This window comes from Corvus kubaryi, unplaced genomic scaffold, assembly GCF_017639235.1.
Source record: "Corvus kubaryi isolate FWS band 111438036 unplaced genomic scaffold, C.kubaryi_AGA036_p1.0 65188, whole genome shotgun sequence".
Classification (NCBI taxonomy): domain Eukaryota; kingdom Metazoa; phylum Chordata; class Aves; order Passeriformes; family Corvidae; genus Corvus; species Corvus kubaryi.
Window position 1 is genome coordinate 58,498 of NW_024581825.1, and position 23,207 is coordinate 81,704.

Here is a 23,207-nt window from a genome sequence, read left to right on the forward strand (position 1 = left end):
CTTGGAAACAATGCAAGTCAAGGTTCAGCTTGGTCGTACAGCTCCTTTCTTTTCACAGACTCACACTTTATTTCTTCCATTATAAAACATTGTGCAGTATTTCAGTGTTAAAATAGACAATGTTAAAATAGATAGAATTCCTAGGGACTTTACAAACAGTAGCTCTACATTTCTGCCTGAAAGGGAGAATAGGTTACCTTTTTTTCCATAGATGTTTCGCAGCTGTCTCTGTGCTGCACACTTGTGTCTTACTTAATTACAGGCGATGCAACAGAAATGGCTTCGTAGAGCAGCTTGTTTGTATCTCCCCTGAGCTGCATCTTCCAGCACTGCAGTGGCTTTAGAGCTGTGAGGGAGCAAACTGCTTGTTCTGCTTCACGGACACACTGCCAGCTAACATGAGACTCCCTACTGTCTCCTGCTGACTGTGGTCTACAAAGCTGAATGCTGCTTATTTTAGTTCTGACTCCATCTGATTGCAAAATCCGCATGTTGACTTGGAAACTGAGTCAGTTTGATATAGAAATTGCTGGTGGGACATGAATAAGGAAGCCCAAGATGGCACTAAGTGCTTCAAAATGTAATTTTGGACTCTTTGAGGCATCATTTTCTTTATGACGATCAGTGAAGTGTTTCTGTGAAATCTAGAAAGAATGAGTTTGTCTAACAGAATAGTCTCTCTTGCACTAATACTCTATTTTTTTTCTTATTGCTAATGTCTTGGGACAATATGGCTGAAAACATTGAGCCTAACTTTGTGGTCTGTTGAAAGGGACAGGATTGTTTGCTTCCTGCAGTTTGGATAGTGAAAAGAGACTGATCTGTTTAACTTTGCCAAATCTTTGTTTCCTTTTCTGGTTTTCACATGCCTCAATATTTAGTTGGCAAAATATTCCAGGGAATAGCTTTCAAATCTTTGTTTAGTTGATAATCTTTTTCCCTCTTAGAAGCCTCAATAAGGGTATTGAGTTGGAACTAAACAACATCCTGCGTTTGACTCCACACAGGCATTTCAGTTTTTAAGTGTATTTGAAAGTGCTGGAAGCTATAGTGGTTTTTACTCAAAACCTCAGGGAAACAAAATGAACTTTGAGCTGTTGACATTGAACTTGATGTTGCTTGAGAAATGGCAGATGTGTAGACACTGAATAACTCTCCTTACACTATCTGTGGATGTTCAGAAAATGACACATCTCAAGTCTTTGGGGTCCTATGATGGGCAGCACATTTCGTGGAAGACATGCCCATTTTGCAGATGATTATTTCTTAAAACTTAGTTGTTGCTGGTTTCCAGGAAACTTCCTCTTTTTGAAAGTAGAACCATGTTTCTTTGCTTCTTTTTGTAGTCCACCACGTATTAAAGATGAACCAGATGATGATGGGTTTTATGCATCTCCTAAAGAGGACTCCAAACCCCTGAAGAGACCTCGAGAAGATGATGAGTAAGTGGCGTGGGTGCTGGTGACTTGGATGTTTGCCTTTGGTTTTAAAAAGAGAACTTTGAGGGAGCAGGTGGAATTTCAAGTGATCAGCACAGACTTCTTGAGATGGGTACTGGAGGTCTGAGACCAGACTCCTTACGCTGTTACAAGTTCTCTGAGCAGGGCAGGGATAGTATTTTTGCTGTGCAAGGCAAAATGCCATTACCTGCTTCTGCAGATGGTGCTGTGAAATGTTGCAGAACTAGTAAATAAAAAAGAAAAACCCCAGAAGGCAGGTAAAGACTGATGAAGATTGTAAAACAAAAATGTGAGCACATGAGGTATTAACATAGCTAAGTGGCTGCAGTGGTTTCTGTTGGGCAAGGAAATGACTGCACATGAGAACAGAAATGCACTGTCAGCCTGTTTGCAGGCAGGGGGAGGTTTGCCTGCACTGCCTGGCGTGGTTTGCCTGGAGTCTCAATTTGTCATAAGTTATGCTGAGGGTTGCTGTCTGAAAGAGAAGCACATGTGATGTTTGCCTGACACAGGAACCCACTGAAATACAAGCTCAGTTCCATCTCACTGTGATCTGCCACTGTGTCCATCCAGCTCTTCAGGTAGTTTGTCCTTATTAGCAGTCAGGAGTTAATGGGTTGGAAGGGTTTCACCATGGTGGCACTCCATCCCTGTGTGTCTCAGTTTCCAAGAGACATGGGTGGGACATCTTTCCTTTTGTGTAATCACTTGCTGCCTTCTGGATGTATGATGTCTCATGTCTGCAACAGAAAGATTAGGAATTGGGGTATTTCTGTACGTTAAGGAGTGGTTTGTCTGTATAGAGCTCGAGGATAGGGACAATAAGGTTGAGTGCCTATGCATGAGCATCTAGGAGAAGGCTGGTAAAGCAGATATCCTGCTGGGACTCTGCTCCAGACCACCCAACCAGGATGAAGAGGTGGATGAACTGTGCTATAAGTGGCTGGCTGACGTTTCAGCATTGCCAGCCCTTGTTCTTGTGGGAGACTTTAACCTGCCGGATATCTGCTGGAAACTCAACACAGCAGAGAGGAAGCAGACTGGGAGATTCCTGGAGTGTGTGCAAAAGAACTTTCTGTCTCAGCTGGTAAGGACAGCTGTGGCCTACCAGGAGTAGTAGCCTGCTGGACCTGCAGTTTACAAACAGAAGGGCAGGTGGGAGATGTGGTGGTCATGGGCACAGCGACCATGAAATGATGGAGTTTTCAGTATTTGGTGAAAGAGGGGCGTCAACAAAACCTCTACCCTGGACTTCCTTCCAAAAGGCAGACTTTGGCCTATTCAGGGCACTGATTCAAAGTCCCTTGGGAAACAGCCCTTAAAAACAAAGGGGCCCAGGAAGGCTGGACATACTTTAAGACAGAAATCTTGAAGGCATGGGGAGCAGCCTGTCCCCATGTGCAAGAAGATGAGCCAGCAGGGAAGAAGACCAGCCTACCTGAGCAGGGAACTTTTACAGGAACTCAAAGAAAAAGAGAGTGTATCACCTTTGGAAAAAGGGGTAGGCCACTCCAGAAGTGCTTAAGGATCTCTTTAGGTCATGCAGAAAGAAAACAAGAGATTCAAAAGCTCAGTTAGAACTTAATCTGGCCGCTTCTGTAAAGGATAATAAGTGTTTTTATAAATAAGTTAATAACGAAAGGAGGGCTGAGGAAAACCTTCATTCTTTATTGGATACCAGAGGGAATATGTTACCAAAGACAAGAAGACGACTGAGGTACTTAATGGCTTTTTTGTATCAGTCTTCAACAGTAGGACTGGTTATCCTGAGGGCAGATGGGTCCCTGAGCTGATAGACAGGCATGGGGAGCAGAATGGACCCCCTGCAGCCCAGGAGGAAACAGTCAGTGATGTGCTGAGCCCCTTAGATGCTCACAGTTCTATGGGACTGGATGGGATTCATCCAAGTGTGCTGAGGAGGCAGTGGAAGAGCTCCACAGATTGGTCTTCCATCATTTATCCACTCCTGCCACACCAGAGGTCTGGAGGTGCCAATGTGACACCCATCCACAAGAAAAACCAGGAGGAGGATCCAAGGAACTTCAGGCCTGTCAGCCTGACCTCAGTGCCCAAGAAGGTCATGGAGCAGATCATCCTGAGTGCAGTCACACTCAGCCTGGAGAAAAGAAGGCTCAGGGGTGACCTTATCACTCTCCAGAACTCCCTGACAGGAGGGTGCAGCCAGGTGGGGGTCAGGCTCTGCTCCCAGGGAACAAGGGACAGGACAGGGGGACATGGTCTTAAGCTGCACCAGGGGGAGGTTTAGGTTGGACATTAGGAGGAATTTCTTCACTGAAAGGGTGATTGGACATTGGAATGGGCTGCCCAGGGAGGTGGTGGAGTCACTGTCCCTGGAGGTGTTTAAGGAAAAACTGGATGTGGCACTCGGTGTCCTGGTCTGGTTGACAAGGTGGTGTTGAATCACAGGTTGGACTTGATAATCTCAGAGGTCTTTTCCAACCTCACTGGAAATGAGATTGTGTTTATGTAATTTGCCAGTACTCAGTTTCACTATTGTTTGAACTAGTGGGGGTTGCAGAAAGTGAGCCTTGTGGGCAAGGTCCCACACTGACGACTGGAAAAAGAGTTGGGATAGAATATGCCAGTAAGGTTTTACCCATTTATCCTATCCCATGTAATCACTGCGTGGCTACTAGTGCTTTTGAATCAATTCTTCATCGAGGAAGATGTTTGCTTCAGCAGTGTGAAACTTGCCGAGAGGGATTGACAGTAACATCTTGTGGGTTTTGTAGGCTGTTGTGCTGGATTGGGATTATTGAGTCTTTTGAGGGAGCAGGGTATAAATTATATTCTTTAGAAATTAAAAATGCCAGAAATACTGCAAGCTCGTGCACACAAACTTTGTACATCTATGACTTCTCTTTATTTGTATTGGAAAATGGATCGCTTTCATCAGCAAGTCTTTTTGTTCTTAGTGCTGACTACAAACCCAAGAAAATCAAAACAGAAGACATCAAGAAAGCAAAGAAAAGGAAACAAGAGGAGGAAGAGGTAATGTGACAGACAAGTTTATGATCAAGAAAAGCCAGGCTATTTGGTGTGGAATTACGCAGAGCAGGGGGAACCTGATTTTGTCCGGAACAGAGCTGTGTGTGGCAGATCCCCCTATGGTGCAGATATTAACTTACCTGAACTACAATGTATAAAAAGTCTGGGAAACTTTCTTTCCTACCCTTAAAACAGTGGGTGGAGAAGATGCCTCCAGGACATGAACTTTCAGGCTGTTCCAGGCAATTCGCAGTCCTTCTGTTAAGGAGCTGGCAGGGAGCAGGGGAGCCTTGCTCACAATGTGGTAATTGCACAGATGATGTGGCAGGGTTCGGAGGCAGGGGAGATGAAACAGAGATTGAGATGCTAGAGGGAAGCTTAAAGCATTTAGATGGAGCCTAGGTGGAAATTTCTTTGGAGAGGCACTTGGAAAAGGTTAGCCATAATTTGAACTACACTTCCCACGTAGCAAAGGAACCCTTGTGAGACACATGTTGCGGCACCTCCTGGCAGTAGGGTTAATTCTTCCCTTCAAAGGAAGTGTCTCTACACTGAGCATACACCAGTAGAATCCCAGAAGCCACCTGAGAGGGGTCGTTGTGCTCTGTAGCATTTGCCAGACCAGACACACCAGTGCAGGCCAGGGAGGAGGTTCTGTAACTCAGCAGTTCCATTCCCGTGGCCCAGACTTGCCCCTTACCAGGTGAGACAGAATAACTGGCTGTGTGCATTTAGCATGTCCCCAGTGTAAAGTAAAAGAATCCGGCTGAAAACTTAAGTGGGACCATCAGCAGACTTTGACTTAATGGGATGATCTAAGAGCACATTTATGCGGCGAAGCCACAGGAATTCCGTTCTTATATACCCCAAGAGAGAGTCTTTTAGTTTTAACACATCTTTTCAAGGGAGGGGGAAATACAGTAGCTTGTTCTAACAAATTCTTACTCATTTTGCAGGACAGCAAAGCAAAGAAAGTCAAGAGCAAAGATAAGAAAGTCCCTGAAGCGGACAAAAGAAAGAAGCCGAAAAAAGAAGAGGAGCAAAAATGGAAATGGTAACTATATATAGTCAGTGCTGTAGGCTCCCATCTGCACCTGGACTTGCCTGTACCTCCCATGCTGGCTGAATAAGCACATCTGGCTTTCTCTTCTGTTGATTCATGAGGATTTGTTCTGAATAATTGGCTTACTTTCTGGTAAGCTCTAAATAAATATCTCATTCACTGTGTTCATCCTCTGAAGTAGAAGTGATATCCCTAAAACAGGAAATAAGTGTTTTGTGGGGTTGTCTGTGGTTTTTTTTCCCTGTGTCACATAGAGGCTGCCTATAATGATCAGATACCAATATTCTTGTGCCCAGAAGCTGTTCTGTGCTGACATGCTTCAGAGCAGTATGAAAGCTTGTAGGCTTGGGGGTGTCAGCAGGAATATATTCATAGGTGCAGGTGGATTAAGGAATGTATTAATATGTGCAGATGTGTTAATCAGTATTCTAGTAGAATTTATCTGTTATATAGAGGTACAGCATGAGTGGGTGTCCAGCTTTTCATTCTAGCTGGGTGTCAGCTGTGCCTCTCAAAACTGCTCCTGCACTGGCACAAAAATGAAAGTTGATCAAGTGACCAGTTAAGCTCAGACTCTTCGACAAATGATTTCTGAAAATGAGTTTTAAATGAAAAACACTTTCTGTCGTGCCCAGGATCCTTAAGTAACATCACTGAAGTTGTACTTTTCACCCACTCTTAAATTTTTTTAGAACCTTTTTTAAGTAGGTCTGACCTTTGTGGTTCATTTGGAATACAGACCTGTGATGCATCAGTAGTGCTCTGTGTAAGAAACCTGCTGGATTTTTTTTTTGTAACTCTCCATAGTAATTTAAGCTGTTATTTCTAGATTTGAAGGAGTTTGTGTGTTTGGAAGTTTTGGCCTTAGTACTTCCCTCATTTTAGTGCATATGTACTTCTCAAAAGCATGTGTGTTTTCTGCCCTCCTGTAATGTATTTTTATGACCTTTCAGGGATGTTTCCATGAGCACTTTCTTTTTTCAGATCATTTGGCTGTAGAGTTGGGGAAAGTCTTTGCAATCTCTTCAATCCTTTCAGGTTCAATCCTTTACTCCTTTATTGACACTATTATTGATTCATCTTTAAAAAGAAAAAAATCTTCTGTAGTGTTTATAGTCTTACATGTTTCTCTTTGACTGTCACAGCTTCCTCAGAACATCAGCACTTGCAAATCTTTTTCTTACTTGAATACTCCCTTGAAACTTAGGTTTCCAGCCCCTCCCCAAACCTTCCCTTTTTCCTGAGCAATCCCCTTTTTTCTCAATCCCTTTGACAGCATATTTTTAATGCGCAGTAACATTAACAGACTACAGGGACATGAAGCAGTAGGAAGCTACAGAAGGTCCTTCTAAGCCTTAATGATCTGTTGTCTTTTTGGCTTTGTCTCAGCTCCCCTTGCTGGTTCTTTCTAGCTCAATATTCTGTTTTTGCAGCTCCCTTTTATTGTGGGCTGTATCCTTGAACAGCAGACCTTTACTGGAAAGCTGTGCTGTTCTCCCCTCACCTGCCTGGGCAGCACAGGCCCCTGTAGCTGTGTTAAGCTCTGCAGTTTGTGCTTACTGCTGAGGAAAACTGCCTTGGAAAGCATGTTTTGCAGGATTTGGCACTGGGTAGCTGCATCCTTCTGCTGATGTTCCTGTCATCCATCTGCAGCTTTGTATAGCGCGTCTTTGCTGGACAAGGTTTCATCTGCACTTCAGTTGTTTCTCTTAAGGGCATTTTATGTTCCATCTGAGTCAATTTTCTGAGTGTCTGATACCTTTTTGGCTGCTTCCTCAAGTGCTTGCTGCCTTGAGCATTTTCATCCTCACTTATGTGAATGTTTGATGCAGACATCCCCAAGGCACTGGCCTCATTCATCACCACGTGGAGCTCTCGCAGAGGTCATTTTCACACCCTGTCAGCGTGTGAAGGATGTGATCCAGAAGTGCACCTTACGAGCACTTCTCCCATCTTGTGTTACAGCAAGTTCATTTCCTTGAAATAACATATCCCTGAGGTGTGTTCTGGTTTTTTCTTAAGAATCTTCTCTCTTTTCATTCCACTTAAAAGATCTTCCCCAACTTTTCTTTCCTGAGACAGCAAGTTTGATGTGGGATTTAATTAAGAAGCCTATATGACTGATGAGTTGTTGCTGAAATCAGTGAGGCAGCTTTCCTAATAGGCAGCATTCTCCTTGCTCCTACAAAATCATGTGTGGAGCGTTGCTTTAGAACCAGAAGCTGCCAAGGGCAGTGGTGCTGTAATGCTTTTTCTGTTTGAAACCAAATGAGGATGAAAAATGAGCTAAACTCAGGAGGCTCACTTTCACCTTTTGTCTTAATGCTTATGTATGATGTTTAGGAAGGTGGAGGAGGGATTGGGGATGGTTTGTGGTCTTTTTGTGGCGCACTTTCTGGTAGTTTTGAGCTTAGAAACTACCTCATGAATCCCAGGTTTCCTTGTAGCCTTCCCAGAAGGCACAGTGTCCTTCTGCTATCAATTTAAACTGCTGCATGTCTAGTACTGCTTTTACATGTGTCCTTTCTAAAAGAACAGGAGGGGATAGAGGTACAGAATTTCTCATCAAGTAAATACGAGACAAATAAATTTAAAATAAGAGAATGACAAACCTGTCCTGAAAAGTAGTAACTACTGTGAATGATGCCCTTATTTTGTTCTCACTGGAATAAAATTGCTCATTGTCAGAGAGGAGAAGCTTATTCTGGCAGAGAGGAGAGTGGTTTAGGTTTGTTTTGCTGAAAGGAGCTTCTGGGTGGAAGAACCTAGGCCTATGTTTGACAAAATATTTATATTTCTAGCTTCTAATTAATTAAAAAAAACCCAAAACACAACAATCATTAGGAATGTAAATATTTGGAATCTTTGTCAATATTGCTTTCTTATATCAACATGGTTTACTTAAGCCTTCTTCCCAGCCAGGGACTGAAGTCTGAATGCAGTTCTGCACTGATAGCTGGGGTTGGGTGCTTTCCTGTTAAAGCTGTTGCTTCTCATCAGAAGTAGTCAGGTCCAGTGGTGTGGTCAAAGGTGGTGCCTTTCAAACTCTAGCCAGCTGCTATGTTGCTGTTGTTCCTAAATTGTTGATGTACAGACACGAGTGAAACATTTTGAGTGTCTTCTAGCAGAAACTCTTATCTCTGTGCAGTGTTTCTCTTCCATGCAGTGACTTTTATCTCAGTAGAGATGAAGCAATCTATCAGTGCATCACAGCTCCTGAGATGCAGGCAGTACGTGCACATCTCTCCTCAGCTGCCGTGGCACCTGGAATGGGAATGCTGCTCCTTAGAGCTGACACCAGACAGAAGCTTAAACTCCTTTTTTTTATTGTCATGGCTGCTCAACAAAGTTGTCTGGGCAATTCAGAGACTGAGTGCTGTGACAGGTTAATGGTCTTCAGCTGATTGATGGCTGAGGTGAAATAGCCTTTCCCAGCAGGTAATCCTGTGCCAGCAGCATGTAGCAGTAATGTTGTGGTAATTATGAAAGGAGCTTGGAGGGGAGGAGTGTGGAATCAGTGACCTAGGCACTGGGAGCTGGGGGAAGGATCCTGGCCTGGCAGGACCCTTTTCTCTGCAGATGAATTGCTGACCCTCTTTGCTTGGAATGTGGCATTGGTGGCGCCTGCCTTGCTGTGTTGTGATACCAAATGCATCACTTGCAAAGCATTTTTATAGAGCGTTTCTTATAGAGCCTCTTTAAGGCAAACATGCAGTTTTCTGGGCTGCTCTGGTTTTGTTCAAGTATGCTTTTCTTACCCAGAGAATTGGAATGAATTTAAAATGACAGAGCAGGTTTTAGTCTTTCTTGTCCAAGCAGGTTGGTTCTCATTTAGCTTGTAAATGAACATCTGTTTCTTTATCTCTGCCCTTAATGGCATATTGTCCACATCTGAAAGCAGCTGCATAATATACCACAATTGTTTGAGTTTGCTGAGCAGGCATCCTGGACCTGATGTTAGATCACAGCTGAAGCTAATTTAGCATGATCCTAGCTGGTTTACAGGGTCCAAGTCTTATTTTCTTAAGATCCAAGCAATTTCAGCTGTGTGATTTCGTGAAAAGAGGAGCAAATGAGAGGTGAGGAATAGGATGGCATCAGGTAATCTGCAGCCCCAGGTGTTGTGTTCATGGACACGACTGGGCTTTTGGAGGGAAAAAAAAAAAAAAAAGAGGAGAAAAGAAAGAATTAAATGGTGATAGTACATTAAGTATTTGTTGTTGGTCTGTACCCTACAAAGCAGTGATTTCTTGCTGGTTTAGCATACTCTCATACCCACACAGTAATAAAATGAAGATTGGGAGCTTAAAATTGTATTGGTTCATATTTCTCTCTTGAAGGTGGGAAGAAGAGCGCTACCCTGAAGGCATTAAATGGAAGTTCCTAGAGCACAAAGGTCCTGTATTTGCTCCACCATATGAACCTCTGCCTGAAAATGTCAAGTTTTATTATGATGGTGAGTTAATCTGTGTTTCTACTTGCTAGGAAGAGAAATAAACATCTCAGGCTATTGCGGTGTTCTTCTGGGGACTGAAGAGCTGAGGAGGTGGTTGTGTTTTAGTGGTTCACTTAAATCAGCTCCTCAGCAGCAAAGTGAGGTCTGTGCAAGGAAAGGGATTTACCTGAGCCTGCTGAATTCTGCTCACTGAAGTGACACAGAGATAAACCTGTTCTCAGTCCCTTATGGTGGTGAATCTCTCAGGTTCCTTTGCAGAATGAGTGTCTGATGCCTCAGAGTAGCAGTGCCTGACCAGTGGAGTGTGTAATTGTAGCTGCCTCGTCACTGGTTACCTTTAGGCTTGCTCTTGTTTTCTTTAACCTCAAGAATTGCAGCTTCCATCATCTGTGGTGAAATTCATGATTGATTGGTGGTGTGAGCAAAATGAAAGACAATTGAATTTGGGTACAGATGGTTAGGATCTTGTAGGAATGAATGGGATGACCCTGGCCTCAAGGACACAGCCCTCTCATGTAAGTCATGGTCCCACTCCCTGACACCTGCGTGTGGTAGAACTAATTGGTGTGGGATTGAAATATCCTGGGCTGCCTGGTTGATTGAGGCTCACGTGAAAGGGATTATATGATGTGATGCCTGCTGGAGCCTGAATTTGATGACCCGTGTGTTTCCTTTTAGTCCTGTGATCATGTTAAATGAAGGATCAAATTAACCCAGGATTGAATTAGGTGGGAGGTATTTGAATGGATGAAAATGCAATTTTTGGTGATGGGGACATCTGCACATGGAACTCTTCCAGGAGCAACGTGCTGTTTTCATGTGACATGACACAGTGTTTTTAAATACTGAAGAATAGGTGGCATTACATTTTCAGCAGCAAAGTAGTGAAATAAATATGCTGTAGCATATTAAAGGCTATCTTCAAGCAAGTAGCACAGTGATCAAGGATGTCTGCAGCCTTCTTTCTTAGGGTTTGATAAGAACCTGATAAAAAGTTGGAAATTGTTTCCCTGTATTGAAAAATGCATGATCTCTCCTGTTGTCTAGAGAAGGGGAGGGGCAGATTGCATTGTAGCTATCCCTTGGTGCAGACAACAGTAAGCTCCTCATCTCTCCAGCCTTCTATTTCACAGAGCCTCTGCAGGGATTTGTGTAACCTCTGCCTCTGTCATCACAGAAATTCATCAATAAGCTCAACAGTCACGGGGTGGGCAAGGAGGGGGTCTGGCAAATAAAGACATCCCATAAGTCTTCCTTGAGAAACTAGGCAAAAAATCAGATGTTTGATTTATACAGCAGCTGCTGAGAGCCTCTGTCTGTGCTCACAAGGCGTTGTCTCATTTCGAGATTATCCCAGGGTGATTTGTAGAGCCCAGTAATGAGGCTGTGGCTGGCCAGCGGCCGGCTCGCACCGGAGGAATCTGTCCCCGGCCTGGGGATTCACTGCCCGCTTTCATCTCATGTAACAGCTGCTGGGGCTCTTGGAAGTGCCTGTGATACCTGCTCAGGGAAGGAGCTTGAAATGCCAAAGCCATCCTTTTTCAGTGCCTGTGGGTTAACCAGTCACTGCTCATAGTCCAGTGGTGGCTCAAACTTGCACATTTTTCTGTAGGTGGGGCAAGGTAAGAGTGTAGGTGGTGGCAGTTGCAGTGGTGGCCATGAGGGCTCTTCTGCTCTTTATGTCCCCTGGTTGCTGTCTGGTTTTCATTTTTTAAATCAGGTAACTAATATCATGCCTCTGGAATAAATCCTTTCTTTACCAGCTCTGTCACTTGGGAGCCTTTTCAAACCTTCGTGAAAAAAAAGGATATTGTGTCCAGCGAAATATATTCTAAAGTGGTTAGATAAAGATGACTGAGCCTTCAGCTAGCTGGGAAAAATATCAGACATTTTAGCCCCATAACATGTTACTAACTCGATAGCCTCTGTCAAGCTAAAATTGCAGCCTGGAAAAACACTCCCTTGCTGTCTCTCCCTTCCCCCATTTCCTGTTATAAGCAAACAAATGCTGTATTTTAGGTTACAGCTTAAAAATTGGCAGAGTTACTATTGTTTTTATTTAATCGTGGAATATTCTCAGATCATTGGGAGGACCTTTTGCTAAGTCCTGTTTTACGAGGGTTTATAGATCTTAAGTCTTTATAGCTGACTCCCATGCTTTAATTTTAGAGATGATGCAACTTTTGAAAATATGTAGTAAATCCAAAGCGTGGTATTTTTTTTTTCCAAGAGCACAGATTGAACAGTTTCTTGTGTTCACTTTTGTGCAGTAAAATGGTTGTTAGAAATCCCCAGGTATTGACTGTCTGCCAACCATTGGAACTTTAAATATTTCTTGCAACTAGATGGAGATGTGAGCTGCATGCAGAATCCTTCAGAGGGATCACTGGCACCCCACGTTTCATCAGGAATGCAATCAGGACCAAAAAGTGCTCGATAGGAATGTTAGATGTCGAATCCACAGCCTCCATGCTGCAGCAGCCTCTATTCCCTTGTGTTTCAGTCTTCCCTTGCAGCAATTCCACTTTGTGCTGCAGTCATGCAGAGAAGCTGGAATGTGACCCCTCCATTCACTGACAGCTCAGTCTTTCTTAAAAACAACTGGCTTTTGAGCCTGCTTTGGAGATGCAGGAGTGCATTCCCACAGCAGAGGGAACAATTAGCAGAACCCTGACACGTTTCCCTGCAATGAAGGAGAGTTGAATATTTGGCATCTCTTCCCAGCCTATTTGTAGCGTATCCAGAGGAAGGGCTCTTCCTGCCTAGAAATAGCTGAAGGCTGGAAGGGGTGTTCCGAGGTGGAGTCTGTGCATTGAAAAGGAATACAGGGACTGTACTTCCCATATGTCTGAGTGCTGGAATATGAAATTTAATAAAATCCCTGCCTCTTTGACATCAAACAGCAGCGTCTCCCCAGGAGCACACCCAGCACGGGGGTGGCTCAGCAGAGGGTTTCCTGCAGCAGGCCTTTTCCCCTTCCTGCCCTGCAGCCCAGACCTGCCTCACATCAGATTGCTGTTGCTTTTTTTAATGTTTAGATTCCAGAGGAAACTTTTTTCAAAATGTTTGTGGTGGAAGTGAAACAATTGTGCTCTTGTGTTTCCTTTGCCCATTCAAGTTGCTGTATTATGTAACATTTTAAGACAAACTTCTCTGTAGTAAAAATATAATCCTGTAGGGTAGTTACTATATTCTCTTTATAGCTTTGATTCCTGTTTACCATTTTCTTTAAGAAGCAAACCTTTCTTTGTAGGTAAAGTCATTAAGCTGAGTACCAAAGCAGAAGAAGTTGCTACATTCTTTGCAAAAATGCTTGATCATGAGTACACTACAAAGGAGATCTTCAGGAAAAACTTCTTCAAGGACTGGAGAAAGGTATGCACATAGTCCTGGGCTGCAGTGACTGCGAACATGGCCAGTGTCTCCTCAGCACGGGCCAGTGAAAAGGGGCTACTGTTCCATGCATGCAAAAGTTGGCTTAAGGCCACTGAAAGCTGCCTCACACTGTAGCTGTGAAGTTTCCCGTTTATCCTGTAGTTTCACCAGGAAGGACCCTACCATAAATGCCTTTCTAAACCAGCAAAGTCAGGGTTCTCTGCATGATGCAGCATGATGGGTGTACCTGACCTCCCTGTTACATGCCTTGTGTAAGAGCCAGATTTACTAGAAGGAAACCCCTTCCAAAGACCTAAAATGGAGATATTCACCTCAGTCATCAGCCATAACAGCAAACCAAACGTTTGATGCACTTTTCCTGGATGGGTTTCTGGGTTTTTCTCCCCATCCCTCAGCAGTCCCAGTCACAGCTGGGTGTGGAAGTGCTTTGGAAAGTGGTGCAGCATTGCCCAGTGCTTGGGGAGATCAGAGCCCTGCAATGCCAGTGCTCCACAGGATCTGCCGCTTGTCCTTTCTTTCCTCTTTGACCTCAGCTGGAGTGAGCCTGTGCAAGAATTGGGGGATTCTTGGGGTGGTTATTGTGAGAACCTGCCTGTTGTTCCTGTTTAAGCTGCCTGGAGTAGCGTAAGCTCTGCTATGCATGGAAACTTTTGTGTATGTGTGTGTAAACTTAAAGCACTGCTTTCCTTCTGCAAGGAAATGACCTCTGAAGAGAAGAGCACTATCACCAACCTCAGCAAGTGTGACTTCACCCACATGAGCCAGTATTTCAAAGCTCAGTCGGAAGCTAGGAAACAGATGTCCAAGGAGGAGAAACAGGTACCAGAGGGAATTCTAGGAGACTTCATGATTCTTAGCTGGCTTGTAAACATCTCTGTGTAATCATTCTCCTTGCTGTGCATATGTCAGTGTTTTCTTCAGCTTTCAGATTATTGCTTTCAGGTGAACTGTAGGAGTCTGCACTGTGCAGCTCAGGTAGGGCAGAGCACTGTGTTTACAGCTGAATCTTCATCCTGACTTAAATGATATTGATAGGGCTGATCCTGCTTAGGGAAATAAAGTTAAGTAAGTAATAGCTTAAGTAAAGTTAAGTAATAGCTTAAGTTAATAAAGAGAATCAGAGGTGCTGCCTCTGGGTTCATTGGTCCCTGGGAAATAATGAGCAGTGGATACTCTGTTAAGGATGGCATAGATAAGGATGGTGCAGCAATGCCATCAGTGAATAACATGAGAGAAGAAATCTTAAACATCAAGTAATGCTGTTTTTTGAATAAAAATGAACTTTATTATCCAGTAGCATGGCTACAGTGTCTCGTAGGTTGAGAATTAAATTAACTGCAGTGGATGTTGGAAGGTGAAAACCTTCCCCAAGTTCTAAGTTGATCCTCTGCAATGCTTTAGTAGTTGTCCTTTGAATGATGGGCCTGGCAGCTTGGAATTACAGCCTTTGGGATCAGAGGGATCCCATCAAAATAGAGAGCCCTTGTCTTCCTGCTGTTTTGGTTTGATAAATGTGGGTGAGCCCTTCAGTTCCTGTCCATGGTAGCTCTTAAAATGGAGCAGAAGTGGCTTTTTCTGTTTCTTAGCTGGTGCAGCAGTGCTGTCTGTGGGTCAGATGTTTTATTTTGAGCTGCAATGTTTTTATTTTTCCTTCTGTATAATTAGAGTTCAGGCACAGAAGTATGCAGTGAAATCTCAGCACATTCTTTCTTAGAAGGCTGTGTTCTGCTTATGAGACCATTTGCTGACACAGGCTTGACATGCAGCAGCCTGGAGACATTCCTTTGCCTGCTTTCCAATGCTGAGTTCAAACACAGAAGTCTTCTATACACAGAATTTTTTACATAAACAACAAGATACGAAGTCCAGTGGATGCCAAATGCTGAGTATAGAATATAAAGTAGCAGGACTGTGCTGGGAGTACCCTTGAATCTGAGATAGATGGATAGAGATACATGCCTCTATTGTGACAAAACTGTAGCTGCCTTCACCAGCACTGATCTGTTTCCCTCAAATACAAGTTTTCACACATTCTTTCTCTTTTTCCAGTTTGTTTGTGCTGCTTGCATTTTATGAATGCTTTTCTGGCCAGTCTGATACACTTGCCATGATGGGGATCTGGTTTTGGGTTGGGTCTTCAGCATTAGTGTGGTGCAAATATAAAAATTTGTTAAGTCTTGGCATATGAAGGTATGTGTGGTGCTGCATGTGCCACATCATCTTCGCTTTTGGCTTTTCCCAGAAAATCAAAGAGGAGAACGAGCGGCTATTAAAGGAGTATGGTTACTGTGTGATGGACAACCACAAGGAGAGGATTGCCAACTTTAAGATTGAACCCCCAGGTCTCTTCCGAGGTCGTGGCAACCATCCCAAAATGGGAATGTTGAAGAGACGCATCATGCCTGAAGACATCATCATTAACTGCAGCAAGTGAGCACTGCATGCTTCACGCCTTGGCTTTGCTTTCTAGAGCTCATTTTTTAAAACTCTGTATCAGTTGATACTCAAACATGTAGAATTAGGGATGCAGCTTATCTTGTTCTCATATGGATAAGAAACTGAGTCATACAAGCAAAGACTGAGCAAGGCAATCATGGGGTTCATGTAGAACTTTGTCAACATATTTTCTTCCTCACGCCTACAGCCTACATCTGCTTGAACTGCCTTTCCTGCTAGTATTTCCAGAAAATAATTTTATTCTACATAGGTTGCCCCACTTTGTCTTCCTTGATGTTGAAGGCTAAGGTTTGGTGGGCTTCTCTTCACTCTCTCTAGTCCTCATAAGTGTCCACACTATTGCAGTGTGCACAAATCAAAATTCGTCCTAGCAATGTGTCCCACCTACAGTGTAATTCTTCAGCAGGTCCATGTTGGTAGCAGTTACATTCCTGATCTTTGACTGTTCATTTTGATTTATTTGGTTTCCTGCTTGTGGAGATAATGCAGTTTTGTTGCCTCAGTTCCTTTCCCTGCACTTTCTTTGTGTAATGCTGGTTATTACCTTCTCTGTTTTGATGCTGGTGGGATTTTCTTTAAATAGCTTTTATCGTCTGTTTTCTAATTCTCTGTAGGGATTCCAAAATCCCTGCCCCTCCACCAGGACACAAATGGAAGGAGGTCCGGCATGATAACAAGGTGACCTGGCTGGTGTCATGGACTGAGAACATCCAAGGCTCTATCAAATATATCATGTTGAACCCTAGCTCAAGAATTAAGGTAAAGATCTAGTTAAAAAAACAAAACCAAAGCAATCTTCCTGGTCAAGTTTCCAAGAAGCAAATGTAGCTCTTGATTAGGGAAGAGATAGGAGGTAAAGCTACCTGGCTGTTTCATCCTACAGTGGTTGAAAAACGTAGGGAAGCTTCTGTGCTTCTGTTCCCCCTTGAAAAGAGAGGATACAGTTACTGCCCAGGAGAGCAGGTGAAGTCTTCAAAATGTCTCTGAAAAACGTCACTGTGTCATTTCTTGTGGAATCCTTTAACCTGTGTAAACCTAAAAGGAAGCATTTTATCCAAGAAAGGGCTTGCTCTGGTGGATATTTCACATACATTTGGCTTTAACTTCCACTGCCTGGTCATGTAGTGAAGTTCTAACCACGGGTTGCTAATTAGTTGTTTGTAAAATTAAAAACCCGGCCAGGCTCCTGGCTGAGAAGGCTGGTAAGGAGCTCATGACTGAAGGAAAACAAACTCCTGCTGCGGGAGCAAATACCCAGTCTGTGGCTCAAGTCCATAAAAGCAAGAATTTAAGCTCCTTTCATGAAGTCTTTTCCTGAGAGATTTTTTCCTGGATTGGAAACAAGGAGTTTGTCCTACAAATAAAGGAGGAAAAATATCTCTGTTCCTTGTGAATTCCTGCCCTCTTTTTGCTATGTCTTGAATATATAATAATGATGATGAACTGTTGATGTTGCTTTTGCCTTTTATGGGTATTTAATTACACAGCTGAAAGAACATAAGTGCCATCTGAATAAAGCAGAGGAAGCCATTTGTATTTTGAGAAGCAGGGAAGATGTGTCTTTTGTGTCCCTCTCTAGCTGCTTCCATGGAAGCATTTAATATCATGGAAATCTGAATGACCTGCAGCTGTGTGGCAGCACAGTGTGAAGCTGAGCTGTGCAGCAGCAGCATCTCAGTGCTTTTGTACAGCGAGACCATTTGCCACACACGGGCTTGCAAAGCCTTGAGATGCAGATTGGAGCTGGTCCTCTGCGTGCTCTCTAGTGCTGACTCTATTCCAACTTCCCTGCAGGGTGAGAAGGACTGGCAGAAGTACGAGACAGCTCGGAGGTTGAAGAAGTGTGTAGATAAAATCCGGAATCAATACCGAGAAGACTGGAAATCCAAAGAGATGAAAGTACGGCAGAGGGCTGTCGCACTGTACTTCATTGACAAGGTGAGGCTCCTTCCTTGGCTCCCCTCGCCTTCCCTGTCCTGCTGGGAATACTTGGGAATGCTGTGTGTTTGTCTTGAAGGCAGAATTGAGCCCAGTTACTAAGGTATCCTGAGACTTCCTGGTGAGCAGGCTCCTTTTCCTTCCCATTACCTGGAATCCAGAGCAATAAACTATTGTACTAAACACAGCTATTTCAGGCAGCATTGTTTAGTTCAGGCAAAACTCACGGCCTGGTTCCAGAATCACCCAGTTGGATTACTGGGAAGTCTGTGTGGGCCTTTTGTCTCCAGCTGTTTCAGTTTTCCTGCTGGGAATTTCTGCTGGTTTGTCACCTCTTCAGTTTGAGGTCACAGTTGTGAGGTTTTGTAATTACGATAATTTTTTCACCGCAGCATAAGGAAAACTGCAGTTGTGTTGATGCATTTAAAGCAACTTAAAACCAGTTCCCAGAGAGCTGTTCCCTAGTAGCATATGGTGTCTTGACTAACTAAATTAACAGGTCTTGTTCAAAATGGTTTGATGTGAACCAGGCAAATTTGATGTGAATAATTGTGGTTTCATATGACCACTGAAGATTTCAAAAGTTAGAAATTGTTTTAGCCAGCACTGTTAAATATATGTGTTTTTATGCAGTCAAATGTAGCCTTTAATTAATTGATACAAGCCAATATTTATATAACCTATATGCTATTTGAAATGTATTTAGTGTGCAGTGAACAGGTAGGATCATAGAAGGTGAACAACTGAACTGTTTGTTTCAGGTAGAGTTCACATGGAAGTCAATTTGATTTTTAAAAACTGCCACACTTTTTGAAATTAATTTCCATTAGTCAGAACTGTGTCACAGTTTGAGTTACATAATGAGCAAAAGTTGGTAAAGCATCCTGGCTTAAACTCTTAAAATAAGGAGATATTCTCCTCTGGACACTGCTGGTTCTAGGCCATTGTCTGAAGGCTTGCAGCATCTCTGTGTTCTGGGGACAGTTTGAATTCCTTACTTCTCTTATCTCGATATTAATGTAGCTTGCCCTGAGAGCTGGTAATGAAAAAGAAGAAGGAGAGACAGCTGACACCGTGGGCTGCTGCTCTCTGAGAGTAGAGCACATCAAGCTGCATCCTGAACTGGATGGGCAGGAATACGTGGTTGAGTTTGACTTCCTCGGGAAGGACTCCATCCGATACTACAACAAAGTCCCTGTGGAGAAGAGGGTAAGGCACCTCCACAAGCACATACACAGACTGAACTGTTAGAGATGTGGTCAGCACAGTTTGGATGGCATTAACACGTTGCTTTATCAGTGCTAAGACACCGAGCCAAGAAATAAGTCAGTTAATGTGACATGCTCTTTATTGGCAGTGCCATGGAAGGTGGTGTGACACAGCCTGGCAGATGAGATGTTCAGACATGTTGCTCCTCTTCCCTGTGGTGTCAGTGGGAAGAGTTGACATAGCATAACTGTAACAGCTGTGCTAGATGAGTTTCCTGGGTCTTGTTCTGGTCACCAGAGTTGGTTTTGTCACCTGTAGGTGGTGGAGTTCCAGGCCCATGTGACAAGAAACAGCTTTAAAAGTTCTGAAATACTGCTGGCATTGGCAGAGCAGCAGTTTGATGGGGGCTTTGATAATACACACCTCTGTCACAGTGGTTTGGTTCATGTTGGATCTGAGCCCTCACAGAGGTAGATCTTAATCTTTGCTGCTCCAGAGCCTGTGGAGTAGGTGCACTGATACCCCTGGCCTATGAACCTGGGTGTCTGCCAGCCAAGACTTCTTATGCCATGTCAATTCTTTTATTTCTGTCATCCACCAGTTTCAAATTGGCTGTGATTTTGGCCTCATTTCAGAATCGATCCCTATCCAGCAGCGTGAACCTGGAGGGCACTATCCAAAATGTTTTTGTGGGTGTAACAGCTTTGCATTTGGTCCACAGCTCTGTGGTCTGTGTTAGATACCCTGTGTATAATACTGTGGTAGTTGTCATGACAGTCAGCAGTAAATGTTGGCCTCTTGAGGAGCAAAACAACTGAAAAAAAAAATCAAACTACCGCTGCTCTAGAAACTAACTTGTGCTGGAATTCTTGGTTCCCTGTGTGAAGAAGAAAGCATATTCTTCTGTTTAAATTTATTGGTATCTCTTGTTATTTTTTCAGTGCTTAAAATGAGGAGTTGATTATTGTAGAACTAGAAATCTTTGTATATTGGGTGTCTATAGAAGAATGTGTGTTGTTCAGAAGCTGGGGAATTGGAGCACGCAGAACTGGGATTTGTGGTCTCTGTTATAATCAAAGATGCTTTGATTATTCTCCCTACCCCACTGAGACACGTTTGGGATGAAATTGTATGAAACAATGCAGCAGTGAGGAGGGTTTCTTGTAGCTTCAGTCCATGGAAAATGGCTCAGGGGTCTCTTGGGCTTGAGTAATAGTAGGAGAGTAAGGAAAAGACAGTAGCTTTGGGGTCTCTTTCTCTGTTAGGCAGCTACACCAGAGCAGAGTCAGATCTCCTGTAATTTTGATCCAAAGGATGAGGATAAAGGGCGTTGAAGGCTCAGGACTCCTGTTGCTGGGGAGGAACCTGCAGCACAGGCATTGCATTGAGAGATGGGTCTTTGCATGCTGAGAAGTAACATCCAGCATCATCACTGTTCCCTGGAACAGTTTAATGGCTCCCTGGCAGTCTTGCTTTCATACAACTCAGTCCTGCCCAGTGCTGTGTGGTCTGTGTGCCTGACATTCCTGGGGTTTTTTTCCTGCAGGTGTTTAAGAATCTTCAGCTGTTCATGGAGAACAAGCAGCCTGAGGATGACCTCTTTGACCGCCTCAATGTAAGCACATAGTTCCTGGTGAGGGTGGTGGAGCACCATGAGCAGGCTTGCTCTGCAGCAGGCAGTAACAGCTGCTCTGTTCCAGAAATGGTTTCAGTGGAAATTTTTTTCCAGAGCAGCCTCAAGGCAGTGAGAGTCTGTCTCAGTCTGGTGGCTGAATTGTCCACTGTGCCCACAGGTTCCCAAAGCGATGGGCCTTGGTCCTGGTGAGCCTGCCTGGCTCTGACCTGGGGAGTGTTTTCAGAGTTCAGAGATGATGAATGTGTGAGGTGACAGATTTTCAGATGCCATCCCTGTCTGCACACTTGACTCTGTGGGAGCACTGTGGTGGTCCAGGCACTTTTATTGTTACTGGAAACCAAAATCTCTGCACCAAAGAAATCCTTTTTGGCCACTTGTGGTACTTGTTACCAATCTAATACTTGTTGGTTCTTTGTTCACTTTTGCTGTGGTTTCAGTAATGCTGTGGCTATTCTGTTGTGGTCAGGTCTGAGTACACCAGGCCTCAGCCGTGAGCTGCACTTCTGTGTCAGCCATGGGTCCAGAGGTTTCACAAATGCTGTGGCCATTCCTAGTGCTCACTGTCACCTCCTTTCTGCTTCTTCAGACCAGTATCTTAAATAAACACCTTCAAGACCTTATGGAGGGACTGACAGCCAAGGTATTCCGTACTTACAATGCCTCCATCACGCTACAGCAGCAGCTCAAGGAGCTCACTAATCGTAAGTCTTGCCCCTGAAGCTGTGAGGGGAACAGATCTGACTGTGCAACACAGACCTGGCTTCCTTGGCTGAGCCACAAGTCATGTATCTGTTCACCACTTCCTTGTTACAGTTCTCCCAGTGCAAACGTCAGGCAGCTGAGGTCTGACCAAAAATCTGCTGTCAATCTTTGGGGGTAGTTGAACAGCCCAGCACTGGGGCAGAACAGAACTGACTTGTGAGCACACCAGGGTGTATTTTCCAGGTTATGCCTATCCTTTACCAAATCTGTTTGCTTTCTATTTAATTGTGAGGTGTTGTAGATGACAGGCAAGGCAGGTGCATCTGTAACAGCGCCACATTCCTTGGCTGCTCATCCACAACCTCTGTGAGCAGGGCTGCCTTGCACTTGGCAGCTTTACCAAGTGGGCACATTGGACCTGTGAAGCCTAGCGGTGTCCTGGGCAGGGTGGTCCTGCTGTCCCCTGCTCTGGGCATGGCTGTGCTTCCCCTCTGTTGAGTTGAGATGGTGTCAGTGGTGATGAGTAACATCCAGAAGGAGTTAGGGGCTGGGATGGAAGTGGCCAGGCTTTTGGGACTACAGTTGGAGTGCAGTGTTGAGAATGGCCATGGGAGCGGAAGGCTGGTTCTGCAGTGGCTGTGGGATGCTGGCTGGGGCAGCACACCCTGGAGAACCCACTCGTTCACCACTTCCCTTCCTTCACAGCGGATGACAACATCCCAGCAAAGATCCTCTCCTACAACCGTGCCAACAGAGCAGTGGCCATTCTGTGTAACCACCAGAGAGCTCCACCCAAAACCTTCGAGAAGTCCATGATGAACCTGCAGAGCAAGGTACCTCCCCCTGCCCAGCTCAGGGGCAGCAGGGCTCCACGTGCTGCATCTCAGGAGTCAGGATTCCTTTCCCGTGAGGTGAAAGCAGAGCCTGCTTTTCCCTGTCAGGAGTTGGTAGTGTGCATCAGAGATGATGCTTGGAGATGAGCAGCGAGCTGGAAGGGGCTTCTCTGAGTTATGTTTTACTTGTAAAGAAAAGACCGGACCCTTTTTCTGCCCTTCATCCTATAGCTGTGTGTTCTGCTGCCATTGAAACTTGAGAGCAGCAGTCTCTAGCTGTGATCTGTGTCCCCTAAAGAACCTGGAGTGGGCATCCACCCCTGTTGTGTGAATCCCAGGCCACTGTCCGTGTGTACATAGTACATTATGCCCCTCTGACTTGACCTCTTCCTTTGCAGATTGTTTCTGGTGAAGGCCATGAGGTCCAAAGGGGTTAGGTCTGTTCCTGGTCTGGCTTTAGAATAACCTTCACAATAAGGAGTTCTGGTTTGGCACTGCAGTGTCCCCTGCTTCCATAACACCTAACATGGCTGCCTTCACCCTAGATCCTAGAGCTTGGGGATGTTTAAGGGGAGTGGTTGAGCAGGGGCTGCAAAATGCTAAATCTCCCTGAATCCTAAGCTTACTGAAGAAGAACTGCGTGGAGCATTAACACCTTTCAGTGTGTAGGATTTGGGGCTGATTCCTGCTGAGGGATCAGGGATCATCCTTCCATGTAGCCATCAGAGAGCTGGTAGTAGTGGGATGCAGTGGAGGCAGACAAGCTGCCAGGAGGGATTGTTGGCCAGGCCAGACCAAGCCAATTCCTTGGCCTGCTTGGTTGTAGCTGTGTGAGAAAGCTCCCAGCACCATCTTGTCTTTGGAAATTAGTGAGGCCCTATTTTTTGAAGGGGATATCTCACCACACTTGGCTGTGCAGTGGCCAGTGGCCTGATTGCTCTGCAGGAGTGGATCTGACTGCTGGTAGATTCTGAACGTGGTCACAAACTGGCTTCCTGGGTCATGCTGCCCAGGGGTGACTGACACAGCTGTCAGCAGCTTGTTCACA

General features: G+C 44.4%; 1 protein-coding gene across 1 annotated transcript in view; it reads left to right on the plus strand.

The window, feature by feature from the left end:
• LOC121673098 (DNA topoisomerase 1) overlaps window positions 1-23,207 on the plus strand; it is a 66,678-nt gene that overhangs the window by 40,925 nt on the left and 2,546 nt on the right. Inside the window, exons 6-18 of the mRNA XM_042046148.1 lie at window positions 1,347-1,442; window positions 4,397-4,472; window positions 5,426-5,523; window positions 9,873-9,988; window positions 13,242-13,363; window positions 14,081-14,203; window positions 15,627-15,814; window positions 16,456-16,600; window positions 17,636-17,779; window positions 18,803-18,988; window positions 20,535-20,603; window positions 21,211-21,325; window positions 22,032-22,159. Coding sequence (XP_041902082.1) covers window positions 1,347-1,442; window positions 4,397-4,472; window positions 5,426-5,523; window positions 9,873-9,988; window positions 13,242-13,363; window positions 14,081-14,203; window positions 15,627-15,814; window positions 16,456-16,600; window positions 17,636-17,779; window positions 18,803-18,988; window positions 20,535-20,603; window positions 21,211-21,325; window positions 22,032-22,159 — 1,606 coding nt within the window. The remainder of the gene's footprint in view (window positions 1-1,346; window positions 1,443-4,396; window positions 4,473-5,425; window positions 5,524-9,872; window positions 9,989-13,241; window positions 13,364-14,080; window positions 14,204-15,626; window positions 15,815-16,455; window positions 16,601-17,635; window positions 17,780-18,802; window positions 18,989-20,534; window positions 20,604-21,210; window positions 21,326-22,031; window positions 22,160-23,207) is intronic.